The sequence below is a fragment of the Myotis brandtii genome, unplaced genomic scaffold (assembly GCF_000412655.1).
Source record: "Myotis brandtii unplaced genomic scaffold, ASM41265v1 scaffold550, whole genome shotgun sequence".
NCBI classification, from domain to species: Eukaryota; Metazoa; Chordata; class Mammalia; order Chiroptera; family Vespertilionidae; genus Myotis; species Myotis brandtii.
This window is the reverse complement of record NW_005370043.1, coordinates 3,331,511-3,349,797: the sequence shown is the minus strand read 5'-3', so window position 1 is coordinate 3,349,797 and position 18,287 is coordinate 3,331,511. Positions and strand designations below refer to the sequence as shown.

Here is an 18,287-nt window from a genome sequence, read left to right as displayed (position 1 = left end):
CTGAGGTCTGTGCTGTGTGGGCGTGGTGGGGTTGGGGAATATGACTCATTTAATATGAAAAGCACTCAAGAGCACTTTTCCAAAGTGAGTTGAGAGGCCACCCACATCAGATTCACAGAGGCAACAGGGAGAACCTGTGGACTGGTAACTGCATGGGCACTTGGGATGCAGTCGTAGCCCCAGGGCACTTCCATGTACCACGGCAGGACACGGTGATCAAAGAGGAGCGGCTCCTCTTAGGCCAGAGCCCGCAACCTTGGAGACACCAGAGAGCTTTCAAAAATGGTGATAGGTCTGAGTTCTGTTTCCCAAGGTTCTGCTTTCATGGGTCTGGGGTTTTGGAAAGCTCTGTGGTGATTTTACCTGTGTTCTAGGCCTTGGCAGCCCTGGCCTCTGCTTAGATGCCAGTAACAGCGCCCCCTTTACTCCCCCCCCCCCCCCCATTATGACAACCAGATACTTCCAGGCATTGGCAAATGTATATGGAGGGCAAAACTGACCTGATTAAGAACCACTGCTCTGGGCCAGTGGTCGGCAAACTCATAGAGCCAAATTTCAACAGTACGACGATTGAAATTTCTTTTGAGAGCCAAATTTTTTAAACTTAAACTATATAGGTAGGTATGTTGTTATTAACTTAATTAGGGTACTCCTAAGGCTTAGGAAGAGCCACACTCAAGGGGCCAAAGAGCTGCATGTGGCTCGCGAGCTGCAGTTTGCCGACCACTGTTCTAGGCCAATGGTTTGTTGAGGGCCTCATAGTGCCTAAGAATGCAGGCTCTAGGGCAGTGATGGTGAACCTATGACGCGTGTCAGAGGTGACATGCGAACTCATTTTTTTGGTTGATTTTTCTTTGTTAAATGGCATTTAAATATATAAAATAAATATAAAGAATATGTCTTTGTTTTACTATGGTTGCAAATATCAAAAAATTTCTATATGTGACACGGCACCAGAGTTAAGTTAGAGTTTTTCAAAATGCTGACACGCCGAGCTCAAAAGGTTCGCCATCACTGCTCTAGGGCTACATAGCCTGGGTTCAAATCCTAGCTTTGGGAAATTATGTGATCTCTCTGTGGCTCTATTTCCTCATCTATAAAGTGGATGATAAAAATATACTATATAGGTTGTTGGATCAAATGGGTTAACATTTGTAAAGTGAAGGGCAATTTCCCCCCAAGTATTTAGAATTAAAATGGAGAACTGATTACTCAGAATATCTGAGCATGGGCCTCAGGAACCGAATTTTAATAAGCTCTTGAGCTTCTTACACACACGGAAGTTTTGAGAGCCTCTGACTTAGGATGTCAGATGCTGCTCCCCTCATTTGGGTGGAGTCCCACCCACAGGCTTGACAGGCTGGCACTTGGGCTAAAGATGGCCAAATTTGGCTGGGGCAACAGTGCCCTCTAGAGGACGATGAGGCCTCAGATTCGGGGGACCTCGGCTCCTCCCTCTTCCCTCCCAGCAGACAGAGGCCAGCTGACGTGTCTATTGGAAGGACTTTATTTAAGTACACTGGGCCCCACCAGGCAACGTGGTTTGTGCAAGGCTGTGTGAAGGACAGGCTTGGGCTAAAAGAAGGGAGGTGAACTGGTTAAGCACACTGCAGTCCGCGGGCCGCAACATCGCTTTCACACACACCTGCTGCTGTGGCCCACACCCAGAAGGGCCTTTCATCGTTGGATGGCATGGGAAGACTGCCTGAATCTGGGATTGGGGCAGATCTTGGTGTCAAGTGAGGGTGCCGGTGAACACTGGCCAGTCCCAGCTTTGTGCCATCGGGCTGAAGGGCCTGTGGACCACTGCTAGGCCAGCCCAGTACAGAGTACGTGCTTGGCCCCACTGGACCAGAGATGAGCCTGAGCCCACCAGTTCCTGGCACCTGGGTCTGGCCTCCTCCCTCCCTAACTACTCATGTCCAGAGTCAAGAATGGCACAATATCAGCCCAGAGGGGACCTTCTCATCTCTACTACCTAGCCCCTCAGGTCAGCTAGAGTGGGAAAAGGCAACTTGGTTCATTGCGGCTTCCTCCAATCCTAAGGGCGCTAGATCCCCCAACACCCCTCCTTTGCTAGGGCCTCTGCCAAGGAGTGATTCTACCACCTGTTTCAGAAAAATCCAATCAGCAACCAGCCTGTGGATTCCAGGGCAGTGAGCAAGTGGGAGAGGGAGAAAGGCTGTGGGAGTGACTTTGAGTGCAACCTCAGATCCCAAATGGCCTCAGCCTATGGATACTGTCAGTTCACCCTTAGCAGGGAGTGGTGGGGCCCTGGAGGCCATGCTAAGCTTAGATGCTGTAAACATTAGTGTGAACAGGGTGACTGGTGGGCAGGAGGCAATAAGCTCCCTCTCTCCAGTTCCCATACTGAACAAACAAATAAATAACATTGTTTGAAGATGGCATTGCCCAAGGATGGATGAAAAGTAAGTAATGGCCTGGAGCCAACAGGCTCCTTAAGCTCTCCCAAGATCCCCTGGATGGGGCTTGGGATTGGAATTTTAACTCTGCCGCCAATCAAAAGTAGCACTACTCCTGCCCTCCTCAAATGCCCAGTGTGGTCCTGTCCCCCAGATAAAGTTAAGAGCATCCTGCCCTCTCCTTTCCAGCCTCCCAACCCAAACTGCAATCAAAACCAGATAGAACTCAACCCCAGTTCCGGTCCTCAATCCATGATCAAGAGGCATCAAGAACAGAATGATGAACAAGGAAGGCAGAAGCTGCCTTGGGCCTCAGGGCACCCTGGGGATGGGGTGGGGGTGGGGTTTAACCAGCCTAGGATGGGCAGCAGCAAGGTCTCCCTGGGGTTAGATCTACCTCCCTCGGTGTCCCTATGGTAGGTAGTAAACATAGTCCCACACAGCCAGACAAAGGCCCAGTAGTCGAAGGAATGGGGCCCCCTGCCAGCATTCTTTCCTGTCAGGGGCCAGTTAGTGGTCAACCCCAGGCCTCAGGCTATCACCATTGTGGGTAGTTCATCGTCCTTTCTGGGCCCTGGGATCCCTGGGCCACACGGCACTCGCATAGGTGCACATACTTGTACCCACACATCCACACACACACACACACACACACAGGCAGTTCCTCGCAAACACTCCGACTCAAGAAAGCGAGTTTTAAAGTGGAGTTAACTTCAGAGAAAGATGAAGATGATGTCCCAGCATTAGAAGGTTTTCCTGTGGATGGATCGGGCACCGTCTTCCTCGTATTCCTTCTTGGAGACCCACATCTTCTTAAAGGTGTCCAGGGAGGCGAGGATAGAGCCCCTGGAGTAGAGGGAATCCAGAGGAACACTGTGAGAAAAGAGCGTGGGTATTTGCTTCCTATTCCACTCTTATCCCCTGAACTACTCACCCGATCCATGTGGAATACAGTCTCTCCTGAGGAGCAGATATCTGCAAGGGGAACAGAAAGAGGAATCTGAGACGTTCACCCTCCCCTCTCACTTTTCCTTCCAACTCTTCTTTATGGCTAATTCTCACCATCCAAGGCAGTGGACGCATTTCACACAACAGACCAAGTGGACCTGCTGGACCCTGTGGTCTCTCGCCCTAAGTACAATTCCCAGAAAGGCTGGGGCTATCTGGGGGCAAGATGCCATTGCAGGAACCACACTCCTTCACTTAGAACCCCTCCTTTCTCAGGCAGGCTAGCTCCCCTCGGCAGTCACTAAGATGTTGGACTGTCACAGGGGAGTAGCAAAAGTCAATCTCCTATTAATGCCAGTTTCCCTGGAAGACCACACGGGGGCCTTGAGCCTAGCACCCAGCGTCATCTGGGTATTAGAACTGCCCCCCTTTGAGAGGATGGAGAGTGAGAACGGGCCCTCCACTCTGGCAGACCTCAGGGTCAGTGTGGAAGTGGGAGCATCTGGCAGTACCTGTGGAGCCCTGGCTGCCTGAAAAGCTTGGGCAGAGCTGGAAAGGGGGCCACACCATATGGCACTATGGACCCTTGGAAGCCAGTTCCACCCAGCCCTAGCCTGCACCATGGTCCTACCCTGATCTTCACATCTTTCGGAGCCAGTTTCTTCACTTCACTCAGTAGCCTGTCACCAAAACCTGAATGGGCAAGAAAGGAGAATCTCAGGTCAATTCTCTGGGCATCTGGGCCCAGCAGGATCTGGAAGCTTTCTGGGGAAGGGCCCCGAGAGCAAAGACCAACCTTTGAACAGGGTGGAGCCTCCTGAGAGGACAATGTTAGAGAAAAGCGTGCGCCTCAGGTCCATGTCAGACTTCTGGATGGCAAACACCAGCACCTCGTGGATGCCCTCACTCTCCTCGCCGATCAGGTCTGGCCTGAACAGAAGCTCAGGTGCCCGGAATCGGGAAGGACCAATCTGCAGGGTGGAGGGCCAGCTTCAGAGGTGGAACGGGGGCCGAGGTCTCTGGGAAGGGGGATGGAAGAGGCCCCTGTGTCCACCTCTTAGTAAGCAGGTGGCTATGAAGTCCAGGCTTAGGAAAGACCTCAGATGTCAAGGTCTCAAGGAACAAAGATAGGGTTCTTGGGAACAAACAGGGAACAAAAAGAAACAGGGCTCCCAGGAAACTAGAGAGAGGAAGCTCCTCTGTTTAATCCTAGCTCTGGCATTATCCAGCCAAGAGACCTTTGGCATTAATACATGGACTCATTCACTCATAAAAACTTCTTCCAATCAATGGAGGTCTGGGGAGAGGCAACTCAGCCTATGCTGTGCTCAAGTAGTTAGGGCCGCACTAACCACCCTCTTCCTGATCCTATCCTGACCCAGGAAAATGCCTCTGGTGCCTCCTCTCCACACAAGAGAAGCAAAGTCCCTGGCACACACCGCTGGGCAGGAGATGGTGCTGCTCAAGAGCTCTACTGCTCCAGGCAGGGCTGACAAAGACGGGCACATCTGACTCCCGCCTCCCCATGAAGAGTTCTGTACAGGCCCAGAGCTTTTGGGGGCCTGAGGGCACAGGTTCGGACGCCTACCTCAATGGTGCTGCCATCGGGCAGGTAGTACTGAGCCTTCTCCGTCTCTAGTGTCTCATCCTTCTGGGGGTTTATGGATAGGTAGCAGGCTCTCTGCAGAACCAAGCACGAGTCAGGCAGGCAGGAAACCTGGCACCTACCTGGTCAGAGTCCCTGCAGACTGACGTGCTGCTGCAGCAATCTGCCATCCCAGTGATTGCCCTAAAGGTCGTGAGAGCTGCTGCCCTACAGCAGGAGCAGGGAGATTTCGTTGGCATCCACCAGATGGCATTTAGGATGTGAGTTCCCACCTATTCCACCTTCCTGGTGGGCAAGTGTGGAAACGTGGTTCCCTGGATCTGGGTCTGAGAACACAGCCTACTCTTAGTCCAGACTCAGGCATCTTTCTTCTACTGCTCATATGGTTCTGGGTCCCACTACCCAGCTCAGAGGTTACCCCACCGCCACAGGTGCCGGAGGACTCAGTTTACTTAAAAGATAAATGTATTCTGAATTCCTCAAGGATGGAAAGAACATGTAATTTGTACATAAGGTCTGAAAAACATAATGACCAGTGTACCCATCACCCAACTTAAGAAACAGAAGCAGCTCCCTGTCCCCTACAAAATGGTAGCTCTGTGGGAAGGTGAGTGTGTCGGGGGCCCAGCTGGAGATCTCACAGCTGTCAGGAGGCCTGGCCCAGACCCCTAGGACGGGAGCTTCACCTCTTCACTCCAGGTCCTGAGGTCCTGGATGCTCCGTTCCCATTCCCTAGCCCATCCCTGGGCCCACGAGGCAACACTCACTTCTTTTATGGCCTTGACAATCTCAAACTCTGAGGATGAGTGGAAATCATAGCCCTCCTTACGCAGGTAGAGGCGAAGGAAGCGAGAGACGTCTCGGCCAGCGATGTCGATGCGCATGATTGAGTGAGGCATGGCAAAGCCCTCATAAATGGGCACAGCATGGGTGACGCCATCCCCAGAATCCAGCACCACTCCTGTGGTCCTGCCTGTGGCATAACTGAAGCAAAGGGGGCAAACCGTCACTCACGCCTGTCTCCTCACTCTGGGCAAAAACTTACTTCTTTTAAAGTTCAATGTCAGCTGAACTAAAGCTGGGGCCTGCCTTTCTCCAGGGCCCTGAAACTGGACTGAGTACTAAGGATGCCTGAGCACTGAAACAAGCCTTCAAAGACCTGAAGGAGAGGAGCTGAGCCTCTCCAAGCTCCCTGCCCACGCCCAGAAGAGCAGGCCTTCCAATCTCAAGAGATGCCTGGCCTTCAACCGGTTCATGGACCCAGCCTGAGGGGCAGATTTTACTCTCAGACAAGAGGAAAAACCTCAAATGCCCACAGGGCTAGGCAGGGAAAGTACACAAGTAAAGGAAAATAAGAATATTTTCACTTCCACAAAAACTAGCTTTTCTCCCACATGATTCTCTAGGTCTGTCCTTAGTCTTTTTCTCTTTTGGTAGAGAAGGAGACAGACATATACTTCTGTGGTATGAGGGGGTGGGGACCTCACAATGTTTCATAATTAGCAGTTGACACTCTGCCTTTGTGTTGGGAGGACAAGGAATGGAGTGAACTGGGGGAAGTCAAGCTGGCGAACTCTAAAATGGCAGCCTATTTTAGCTGGTATTTTGCCCCATAGGAATGCCAAAGGAACTGCTTTCCCCTCAGGGGCCAGGCTCGCCAGCCAGGCTGCTACTCACAGGCTGAGCACAGCTTGCATGGAGATGAAAAGGGCTGGCACATTGAAGGTCTCAAAGAAAACTTCAGCAGCTCGTTCTCGGTTTTTCCGTGGGTTTAAAGGCGCCTCTGTCAGGAGCACAGGATGCTGGTGAAAAATGCCCAGACAGCAATCAGGTGAGGCCAGATGCCCACCCCTCATTAGTGCTGGCGGAGAAGCCCGTGTGTGGCTGGCCAGGGGACCTTCGTTGGTCTCTCTCCAAAAAAAAAGACAAGCTGGACTATCACTTACCCCGGCCCAAGTCAGATCCTCAACTTTCCAAAATCATGCCCCCTTTAAAGTCTCATTCTGACCTCACCTCCACCTCTTTACTCCTTTCTTTTCTTCCATGATTCTTACATCCCTGTATCTACTATATATATATCTCCAGTTGTCAAGAAGATTTTGCTAATAAGCTATTGGAATTATTATGATAAACATAGTTTAAATTTTTTTCAAAACAGAAAGTTAAATTTTAAAATTGAATGTACTTTTAAAAAATCAGAACATATCTCTCCCCTGGAAATTCTGGTCCACCTAGTGTGCACATTCCTCGGTATTTCTGAGTGGAGAGTTACTCCTTAGAAGTTAGAGTATGTGCTCTGAAATCTGAAAGATGTGGGTTTGAATCCCAGCTTTATTTTATTCATTGGGTGATCCTGGAAACACTACTTGGCTTTTCTGAACTTGTTCCCCTGTTTGTAAACTAGAGCGAATACTACCCACACCTCATAGGAATGGTGTGAAGATGAAATGCAAACATGTCTAAAAAGCACAAGGTCTGCTGATGCCTGGTACATAATTAAGACAGATACTCTTGGCAGCTATGAATCCCAGCTTTATTTTATTCATTGGGTGATCCTGGAAACACTACTTGGCTTTTCTGAACTTGTTCCCCTGTTTGTAAACTAGAGAGAATACTACCCACACCTCATAGGAATGGTGTGAAGATGAAATGCAAACATGTCTAAAAAGCACAAGGTCTGATGCCTGGTACATAATTAAGACAGATACTCTTGGCAGCTATTGTCATCGTCCTCATCTCTGGGGTAGGGTCTGACGAGCTCTGCACTCTCTGCAGGGCTGCCCCGCACACAGAACCCTCACCTCCTCTGAGAAAGTCTGCAGCTGGTCCTTAGAATAGACATACTGCCAGATGCGCTCCATGTCGTTCCAGTCCTTGACAATGCCATGTTCCATGGGATAACGGATGGAGAGCAGCCCTCGGTGCTCCTGGGGACAGAGAGCAGGACTTACAGCAGCAGCCAGTCTCTCAGCTGAGCTGGCCAGTGAACCCTGCGAGTTCCCACCCCACAGTCCTCACCTAGGGCTAAGGGCGGGTACCCATTCATTCTCCAAATCTCCAACTGCACAGCTGCAGAATGCTCTCACTGCCCAATCAGCGGGCAAATTAGAGGGCTTCTGCATTTCCATGGACCCTTGGGTGTCCTCAGGGCAAGTGACAGGAGACACCCTCTTCATTGCCTGATCCCAGGACATAATCTCCTGGCCCTCACCTCTGGGCCTCAGCACTGAGAGCCAAGGCTGGCAACTACGATTCTGTTGTTCTGCTTCTAGAGGCTGCCTGAGGGCTCTGCCAAACTGTTAATGAACTCATCCCCAGGGTACCCCAGCCAGGATCTACGCCCAATCCCTTTTGCCAAAAAATAACCATGCCAGTCATTTTGATCATTGGCAAGGTAGTGACAGAATCCAAAAGGAAGGCAGAAGCTCTGTTTCCTAGACTGCTCTCTGTTTCACAAATTAGGGTTTTCTTTCCAAAACCAGAAGCTGCTCCTGGAAGAAAGAAATGGATGAGGCCTAGGATAAGAGAACTGAAGGGGAGATTTTAAGACGAAATCGCTCCTTTTACTCATCGCTATGTCCCTCTGCTGGGACACTGTCCATGTGGGGACTAAAGAAGGTCCTCTGTTAGCTTGAGGAGTGGGAATTACCTCAGCTTTGGGGCCAATGAAGATGTCACCTTCGAGGGCTCCTGCCATGACACGAACGTGCTTGGGTCTGCCCACACTACAAAAGAAAGTGGGGAGGACCATCACTTTTCATTTCACAACACATGACAGAACACAGGAAGGAGGTATAGAGGCATAGACTTAGGAAGAAATATACTCAATGCTACTGTGATTATCTTTAAGGAGGGAAGTTACAGTTGATTTTGATTTTCTTATTTCTCCTTTTCTGCATTTCCCATAATTTCTATAATGAACATGTATTAAGTTATGTGTGTATTATTTTTATATTATAAGTTATTAAAACAAATTTTAGAGGATTCTATACCTCTAGTTCTTCTCCTTCCCCAATGTATGTGCAGACCAAGAGAGACAAGAAAACAATTTCTAAATGAATGGTTAACTCAAAAGATTTTAGTCTCCGTAGCCCTCTGCCCAGGCCTTCTACTCAATAAAACTATGCTATTATACCTATGACAGATGGCCTTCTTTCTTTTCTTTTAATCCTTACCCACGGAAACATTTTTATTGATTTTTAGAGAAAAAGGGAGGGAGAGAGAGAAACATCGATGTTAGAGAGAGACACTGATTAGTTGCCTCCAGTACACGCCCTGACGAGGGATCAAACCCGCGACCTTTTGATGTATGGGTCGACACTCCAACCAGCTGAACCACCCGGCTAGGGCAGATGGCTTTTTTCTTTTTCTCCCGCTTTAAGACCTTCCCCAGGCGCCCGTGCCCTTCTCTTGCCTGCAGTCTCTCTGCCTTAGGAGGAAAGTCCTGAGAACTCATTCTCACTAAGGTTGGAGGTATGGTTTCATGGTTAACCCCATCCTGGGTGCTAGGAGAATTTTAGAAAAAGGGCTCCATGAAGAGGGAGTCACCCAAAGCAATGAGTTACTGATGAGAACATTTTTGGCATCAGATAAAAATCTGCCAGTGCCTCTCAAATTGTACTATGTAGGCTGTTTCCTTAGCTTCCTCCAAAAGCCAGCTCCTGTCCTTTGCTTGAGTACCAAGACTGACCTGAATGACAGATCCCTTCTCCCTAAAAGATGGAGGGCTGAGCCTGTAACAAAGCTGACAACCTTCTCAAGCTTCTGACTAAGTTACAGAATGACTTACTAGTTTGGAAAACAGTATTTGGGGATCTGATCACCAGCAAAACCAGCTTTAATCACACCGGATCCCTGAGGAGAAAGGAGAAAGAAAAGTCAGAAGTATCACAAAAACAAGAGATTTATATCATACAACATGTATATGGTTCTATTTTTATTTTAAAAAGTGAGAGACCTTAGGGTTGTATATGATATATCTATTTATATAAGCATTTGTACAGTGAATGCATGCCAAAGGGAAGGAAGTAGGACTGGAGAGGGTGAGAACTTTCACTGTATACTCAGAGTATCAATTGATTTTTCTGTACTCTTTGACTTTTCTACACTGAACATGTTTTACTTTTGGCATTAAAATAATGTTAATAGCTTTTTGGTGGCTGAGAAGCTGGGAGATCCCGGTGGGCTGAGAATGCCAGATTTCACTGTCCTCCTCAGGTTTCAACCGTCCCCTAAAGGTCCTCAATAAAATGGTTTGATCCCCCCAAAATACCGCCCTCCTCCCCAAATATTCATAACGGGGAGAAAAAGAGAAAACCTGAGGAGAGAAGAGGAAAGTAGCTAGAAGCACCAAAGCAGCCAAGTTCAGGAACACAACCAAGGTGGGAAGAGTGTGTGACTCTCAGGCACACCACCACCAGATGTCAGAACTCTCCCTGCCCCCAGGGTGTGTGACAGACACCACCATGAGCACTGCCGTGGGACGCACACTGTCTGCTTCTTACTGCAGGGTTTGTGGTTATTGTTGTGTTTTTTACTCTGCTTTGTTCTACTCACTCGTAGGTCTCCTGATGATAAGGAGCCCTAAAGCATTGTCTGAGAAGAGAAGAGACCCAGCATTACAATCCTGCGGCTCCAATCCTTGGTACGTTGGGTGGGGTGCCCAGAAAAGAACCCGACTTCTCCCACCAGCATCTCTGGGCCCAACCAAAGTAAACACTGATTCTATACACACAGATAGTAACTCCACGCAGGGCAGCTGTCGAGGCTTCATATTGCTTGCAGATATAACCTGTTCTCTTCCTTCTCAGCTCTCCTACCACCACAGCTGATACCTTTGCCCTTCCAGCCCAACACAGTTTGCAGCTAGTTGGGGGCAAACCTTTTCCTGCTGCCTGTCAGCAGGGGTTATTACTCCTGGGATGGAGTGTGGTATTTTCAGAACCCACACAGCAAGCAGTAAACATATCAGGAGACACTAAATAGGTTGTCTGCACCAAAGACTTCCCAGCAACATCCCTGGTCCCCTCCCTGTCTCTTATTTCTGCTCTTCCATGAGGAAAGGGGTTGAGATGGGCCATCCTTGTGCCTGACTCTGGCAACACAGGGAGTAAGAAGTGGTTGAAGGACAGGGAAAGCAGTAAGTTGAGCAGAGCAAGCCAGTTCTCTAAGACAGCAAGAACCTCTGCCAATAGAAAAGAGAGAAAACAGGAGGTAAGTGCAAACTCATCGGCCTGGGCAGAACAGCAAGAAGCCTGGAAAAGGTGCAGCTGTACACTGAGCTGCAGACTGGGAAGAAGGAAGAACTATCCTCCTGCAAACACAGGGCTCTGGGACAGCGGCATGGACAGTGAGAACAGTGCTGCACAAGACAACTCCAGGAGCGTGTTGGTTCAAGCTTCCTATAATTGCTCACTGCCTTCATCTGGGTGTGGTGATGCCAACAGACTCATTAGATCTCCTGGCACAGGCTGAAAAAAGAAGAGTAAAGATGAGACCTGTACTTCAGACTCTAAATATTTTCCTGGATATCTGATTTTATGTTTACTAGCAAAAGGACTAGAGTCTAAGTGACAAGGCAGAGTTAAGATGATAGGTTCATTTCTTCCTCTCTGTCCTTCCTAGCAAGACTAGAACAGGCCCAGTTCAAATACCACTGCCTTCCTCCTGAAGAACAGTCCCTAGGTGGGATTAATTATGCTCCTATTATCTCACAAAATCACCATTACCTATACCACTAGGTAGATGCATTTCATTCTGCTCTCATATTTGACTTTATGGTTTCCATTTTTGTCTCTTTTCAGCCTAAGTTCCTCGAGGTCAGAGACTTTATATATCAGCAGTAGCTGGCATTTGCAGGGTACTCAAATAGATGCTGGCTGACTAAAATGAAAATCAAGCTCAAATGGATTGGCAGATGATGTCTAATAATTGGAACCTGAATGAGCAGCTGGAATGCTAGAAGCCCCAGGCACAGGTGGCGCAGAAAAGACCAAGGCAGTGTTGGGAATGATGCACAAGACCCAGGAACCAGACCCAGCTTGTCCCTGCAGCCCCACGAGCTGGCCTGCCAGGCCTCAGGTGGGTGAAGAATGGGTGGGGCTGAGGGAGACGGTTTCCTCCTTCTGTGTTGCCAGAGTTATGCACCAGGATTTCTCATTTCTCTGTTCTGCTCAAGCCATATCATGAGATCATATAAGAAGGTAATCAATTCTTTAACAGTATTTATAACTAGGAACTGTGTACTTGGCAAATGAGCTGCCACTCTATTCACTGTGGCAAAACCAAGTAAATGAATGCCTTGCAGAGGCTTCTTGAAAAAGTAGTCTCATTAAATATTGGATTTTTGAAGACTCAAATCTGCTGCCAGCCACTGCTGACCATTCATTCTCCTTCTGCTGCAGGCAAACAAAGAGCAAATCCCTTAGCAAGGCTCTCCCAGTACCTGCTGGCTATAGGCCTTATGGCTTGGGTGACCTTTATTCTAAGCTCTCCTGATTATTCTGGACATGCTGAAAAGAAAGCTAATTGTCTCCCATTTTACAAGTGGGAAAAGGATGCTAAGAGATGGAGCCTCAGATTCTAAGATATTGGTGGCCCATTTTGGGCCCGAAGACATATTATGTTTGGCCCACAAAGTACTTTTAAAAAAAACAACTTTATTGAGATAAAATTCAATTTACCCATTTAAGGTGTATAAGCCAGTGGTTCTTAGTATATTCACAGAGTTATGCAATCATTACCACAATCTAATTTTAGAACTTTTTTCATCATCCCCCAAAGAAACTCTGTATCCATTAGCAGTCACTCTCCATTCTATCCCTCTTCTCTCACTCCTAGTCCTGGTCAACCACTAATCTACTTTCTGTATCTATAGACCACAAACTACTTTTACATTAACTTCTGACAGTTAAAAACTGGAAACTCATACGACATTAAAAATTTCCAATTTCTTTTGAAAAATCAGATCTGGCAACACTGGGTCTGCATTCCTGCAAATATGGAAAATGTCAACATTTATTAAATATGGGTGGTAGACACATGCTATGTAGGTGCTCTGAATTTTTCTTTAGGTTTAATGTCTCTCTCTTTTTTTTTTTTTTTTAAAAAAGGGGGGCTGAAGCAGCACAACATTCCCCCAAACAGTGAAACTCTTATTGTTACTGTTCCTACATTTAGGCTCCCATAGCCACAAAGACAGTGTTTTTAAAAATATATATATATTTTTAATTCATTTTAGAGAGAGGAAGGGCGAGGGAGAGAGAGAAACATCAATGATGAGAGAGAATCATCGATTCACGCCATTGAGCCTGCAACCCGGACATGAGCTCTGATTGGGACCCCACAATTCTCCCAAAATGGTGGTGTCTCACTGAACTCAACCTCCTGCTTTTCAAGTCAGGAGCCATACTCCCAGCGAGAAGGAAAGCGAACAACAAAAACACCTTTCCTTGAAAAAAAGGGAGAAACTTGGAACCCGATCGCAGTTTGAGTCTCAGCTCCTCCACTCACGAACCTGGGGGTCTGAATAGTGTTCTTTAACCTCTCCAGGCCTCACGTTCCTGCATCACCTGGGAGAGTCATGCCCATCCACCTACCAGACCTGAAGCTTAAATGAGATGATGCAAACGAAAGGGCCTTCTAACTTGCCTATGGTCCCAAGGGCTGAGTCAACGGAGCGGATCTGACGGTGAGTTTAGGACACAGGGAACTGGCAGTTTTGCCTCAAGGGACTTGGAAGGGGCACAGAAAAGGTCAACCAATCTCGGTGGCACTAAACCCATAACGGGAAGACAGAAATGCAGTTTTTATAGTTGTCCTCCTCTGCCCACAATAGCAGTATTTAATTCCATTTGTCACTATTTGTGCCTTTTCGTGGTGTTCTAGCAAGAGGAATAACGAATAAAGCACTGGATGTAGGGCACCTCGACTGTGCGACCTTGGGCTCCCTTTAATTCCTCACACTTCAATTTTTCTCATTTATAAAATGAGAATCAAACTTCCTGCCTTAACCATTCACCCAGTTTTTGTGAGGATCCAATTCGAACGTGTGCTCGTGAAACTCCTCCGTAAGCTCCAGAGAGCCTGGCAACTATTTTCACCAGCAGCTAGGCGTCCCTGCTTGCTTGGTTACTCTTTTAGCCTCGACCATTATTAACGTTGTGATTTATAATCACAGAAATAAATGAAATCCTATGGTCATTTCTAGCACCAGATTCTCGGACCCCACCCAAACGCACAGCCTAGCCGCCGGCTCTGGACAGAAGGAAACAGCCCTTCTCCACCCGCGGGCGGGCCTAGTCCATCAGACTCCGCCACTGAACGTTCCGGAAGCCAATCCCAACAGCTCTCTTGCAACGCCCCGCCCCTTAGAACTGAGAAACATTATGGCGGCCCGGAAGAACTGCAGGGGCGTAAGCCAATCACTGCAGAGGGCAGCCCTCATCCGGCAAGGCTCAGAGGCGGGGTCATCGGTCAAGATCGACAGCCAAAGCAGCCAATAGAGTTATCGAAAACTGGGAAGGGGCGGGTGCCGGGAGCTCACAGAGCGGTTAAGGCCCTTGAGCCCCGGGCCCAAGGACCCGGCTCGGACTACAAGTCTTCCCTTTATTCACCCCAAAGCTCTCCAACCCATGGTTCCCGACCGGCCGCCCTGCCTGCGGACCAAGGGTGGGGGTAGGACGGAGGCAGCGGTGGTTGAACCCGCCTGACAGGCCTGGCCAGTGACAAAGAGCTGGCGGCATCGGGAAGCGATCCCTTCGGGGAGGACAGCAGAAGTCCCTTTAGAGATAGGAAAGATGCAACTCACGTTGTCGATCACAACAGGCTGGTTGGCGATAACATCGTAGGACTCCATGGCAGAGGAATCTCTACCTCCGAGGAAGGAACTGCCTGCCCGGTCCGCTGCTAGTGCCACTGACACGCATGCGCAGACTAGCCGCCGGTGCAGGGCGAAGAGGGAGCGGCCCGATCTTGCCTCCGAAGAACTACAACCCCCAGCATGCCTTGCACCTAAGGTTAGAGGGCCAGGCAGTTTCGGAGCCACACCTAGTTTTAAGAGATGGAGTGACACAGTACCCTGGGTTTTGTAGTCTCCATGGGTAAATAGAAGGGAAGCAGATTTTTTTCCTTTTGATTGAATTTATTGGGGAGACCAAAATTATACAAGTTTCAGGTGCACAATTCTACAACACGTCATCTGTACACTGTATTGTGTGTTCACCACCCCAAGTCAAGTCTCGTGCATCACCATTTAGCCCTCCTATAACCTCCTCCACGCCCCCATCACCACACTGTTATCTGTGTCCATGAGTTTTTTCTTTTTTACTCAATCCCTCCACACACACCACCCCCCTCCCCAGCTGTCAGCCTACTACCAATGAGTCTCTATTTTACTTGTTAGTTCATTTTGTTTGTTAGATTCCACATATCCTACATAATGAAAGGCTAATATGCAAATTGTCCCCCAGGGAGTTCCACCAACCAGGAGTTTGACCGCTCGCTATGATGTGCGCTGACCACCAAGGGGCGGCGCAGAATGAAGGAAGGCTCCTATCGGCCCTGATTGCTGGCTAGGCCTACAGATCCTACCTGTGCATGAATTTCATGCACTGGGCCTCTAGTGAGTAAAATAATATGGCACTTGTCTTTCTCTGACTGGCTTATTTTACTTAGGACTCTCCAGTTCATCCATGCTGTCACAAACGGTAAGATTTCCTTCTTTTTTACTGTCCAGTAGTATTCCATTGTGTAGATGTACCACAGCTTTTTTTTTTTTTTTTTTTTAGTATAGTAAAGGTGGAGATTTATTGAAGGACAGTACAGACTCCCACGTGGGGAGAGGGAAAGAGTCCCACAGAATGGACTCCCATGTGGGGAGGAGGAAAAGGGGCCCACTGAGTTTTTTTCCCTATGTGTACCACAGCTTTTTATCCACTCATCTACTGATGGAAGCTTGGGCTACTTCCAAATCTTGGCTATTGTAAATAACGCTGCAATGAACATAGGGGTGCACATATTCTTTCAAATTAGTGTTTTGGGTTTCTTCAGATAAATTCCCAGAAATAGAATTGCTGGGTCATAAGGCAATTCCATTAAAAAAATTTTTTTTATTGATTTCAGAGAGGAAGGGAGAGGGAGATAAAAACATCATTGCTGAGAGAGAATCATTGATCGGCTGCTCCTGTATGCCCCCTACTGGGGATCAAGTCCATAACCAGGGCATGTGCCCTTGACCAGAATCGAACCTAGGACCCTTCAGTTGGCAGGCTGATGCTCTATCCACTGAGCCAAACCAGCTAGGGCTGATTATCATGTTTTTATTTGTTGATTTATTGATGATAGCCATTCCATAAGACATTAATAAATATCTATCACCATCAACACTCTAATAAAAAATTTAATACACATGGGGAAGGACATATTACCAGAACAAAGGAAAATAATTTAAATTGCATAAAAGTTGCCTTTTAGAAAACAAGTACATTTTTTTTTCTTTTTGTATATTTTCCTGGATAGGAGTAAACTTTGCAGCAGGCTAACATTCATTTGTCTGAAGACTAGTGCTTGGAAATACTAGTATATAATTGACATTGCTAAATGAGAATATAGAGATGAAGAGAAGTTATGTGTCACTGCTTTCAAATGAGCTCAGTACATTTTTCTCTAGATTATTTCCTCCCCTGCTTCAAGTTGCAGGAACCCTTTTAGTCAGTAGCACTGGTCTATCCCTGTCTCTTGGAATTTCTTTAAGATCATTGAGTGGAAGACATTACTTTTTGAAAAGTTATTGTAAACAGGAAAATAATTCCCAAGCTGGTGCCTTAGGAATTAAAAATTCTCTCATTAAGAGAGTCAGAGTAATGGGGAAGGGCAGGGCCATAGTAGATAATGAATATCTGCATATATCTGCCTAAAACACAACAAAGAATAGATTATCATCACTAAAAACATTGATTAAATGATTATCACTTTAAGAATTGATCCGAGTTTACTTAATTATTACTTTCCTGTTTTTTAAACTTTCCTTTTTTAAAATATATTTTTATTGATTTCAGAGAGGAAGGGAGAGGGATAGAGAGACAGAAACATCAATGATGAGAGAGAATCATTGATTGGCTGCCTCTTGCACACCCACACTGAGGACCGAGCCCGCCACTAGGCATGTGCTCTGACTGGGAATCTAACCATGACCTCCTGGTTCATAGGATGATGTTCAACCACTGAGCCATGCCCTCAGGCCAATTCTTGTTACTTTCTGACAGAACTCCAAAATAGGTATTTTGACATAGGACCCCTGAATTTGGCAGTGTGTCAGTCCATATGGTCAAAGGACATTCAAAGACATAGGAAACATTTAGATTTATATTCTATTAAAACTAATGTCACATGGCCCAGAGGGTGTGGCTCTGTGGTTGAGTTTTGACCTATAAACCAGGTGACAGTTAATTCCCAGTCAGAGCACATGCCTGGGTTATGGGCTCTGTCCCCAGTAGGGGGTGTGCAGGAGGCAGCCAATCAATGATTCTCTCTTATTGATGTTTCTCTCTCTCTCCCTCTCTCTCTCTCTCCCCCCCTTTCCCTTCTCTGAAATCAATTAGAAAAAACACTAATGTCACATGGATGAATGAATCAGTCCACTGCCATATCCTATATAATAAAAGGCTAATATGCAAATCAACCAAAGGGCAGAATGACTGGTCGCTATGATGCACACTGACCACCAGGGGGCAGACGCTCAACACAGGAGCTGCCCCCTGGAGGTCAGTGTGCTCCCACAGAGGGAGCCCCGCTCAGCCAGAAGCTGGGCTCAGGGGCTGGCAAGTGGCAGCAGCAGTGGCGGGAGCCTCTCCTGCCTCCACAGTGCTAAGGATGTCAGACTAACAGCTTAGGCTCAACATCCTCTCCCTCCCCTCCCCCCCAGGGCTCCCGGACTTGGAGAGAGCGCAGGCTGGGCTGAGGGACCCCCTTCTCCCCAGTGCACGAATTTTGTGCATCGGGCCTCTAGGTTATGTTTAAATAAATATGGGTTGCGTGTCAGCAAACCAGTGACAAGTCCTTTGTTGGCGTACTTCCCAGTGCTTTTGTGGGACCCTAGCACCTCCGAAGGATGCCGACACATCTCTATTTAAACCTGGGTTCCTCCTAGCACTAGGGGGAGGCCAAGAGCTTTGGGACGCCTCAGACGCAGGGAGAGGGAGGAGAAACCTACTGCCCAGGCACGCCGCTCCGGTGACTGGCACAGACATTAGCTAATGGAATCCGGGCTGGGGCGCGCCGGTGCCCCGCCCTCTCCACCGGCCCGCGGCCCC

General features: G+C 47.9%; 1 protein-coding gene across 1 annotated transcript; it reads right to left on the bottom strand.

Moving 5' to 3' along the window:
* Positions 1 to 1,484: 1,484 nt before the first annotated feature.
* On the bottom strand, positions 1,485 to 14,946 carry ACTR1A (ARP1 actin-related protein 1 homolog A, centractin alpha (yeast)). The gene is made up of 11 exons (XM_005878247.2): positions 14,786 to 14,946; positions 9,767 to 9,831; positions 8,627 to 8,702; positions 7,779 to 7,904; positions 6,655 to 6,779; positions 5,745 to 5,961; positions 4,960 to 5,052; positions 4,168 to 4,342; positions 4,003 to 4,064; positions 3,358 to 3,398; positions 1,485 to 3,269 (listed from the first exon to the last, which is right to left on the bottom strand). The coding sequence occupies exons 1-11, from the start codon at positions 14,831 to 14,833 to the stop codon at positions 3,167 to 3,169; spliced, it is 1,131 nt and encodes a 376-aa protein (XP_005878309.1). The 5' UTR covers positions 14,834 to 14,946; the 3' UTR covers positions 1,485 to 3,166.
* Between the last annotated feature and the right edge of the window lie 3,341 nt (positions 14,947 to 18,287).

Coding starts and splice junctions, on each gene's coding strand:
- ACTR1A (XM_005878247.2), bottom strand. CDS start 14,833: ATGGAGTCCTACGATGTTATCGCCAACCAGCCTGTTGTGATCGACAAC. Junction 9,832..14,785: donor AGCCTGTTGTGATCGACAAC/GTGAGTTGCATC, acceptor CTTTCTCCTCAG/GGATCCGGTGTGATTAAAGC. Junction 8,703..9,766: donor AAATACTGTTTTCCAAACTA/GTAAGTCATTCT, acceptor TTTCTTTTGTAG/TGTGGGCAGACCCAAGCACG.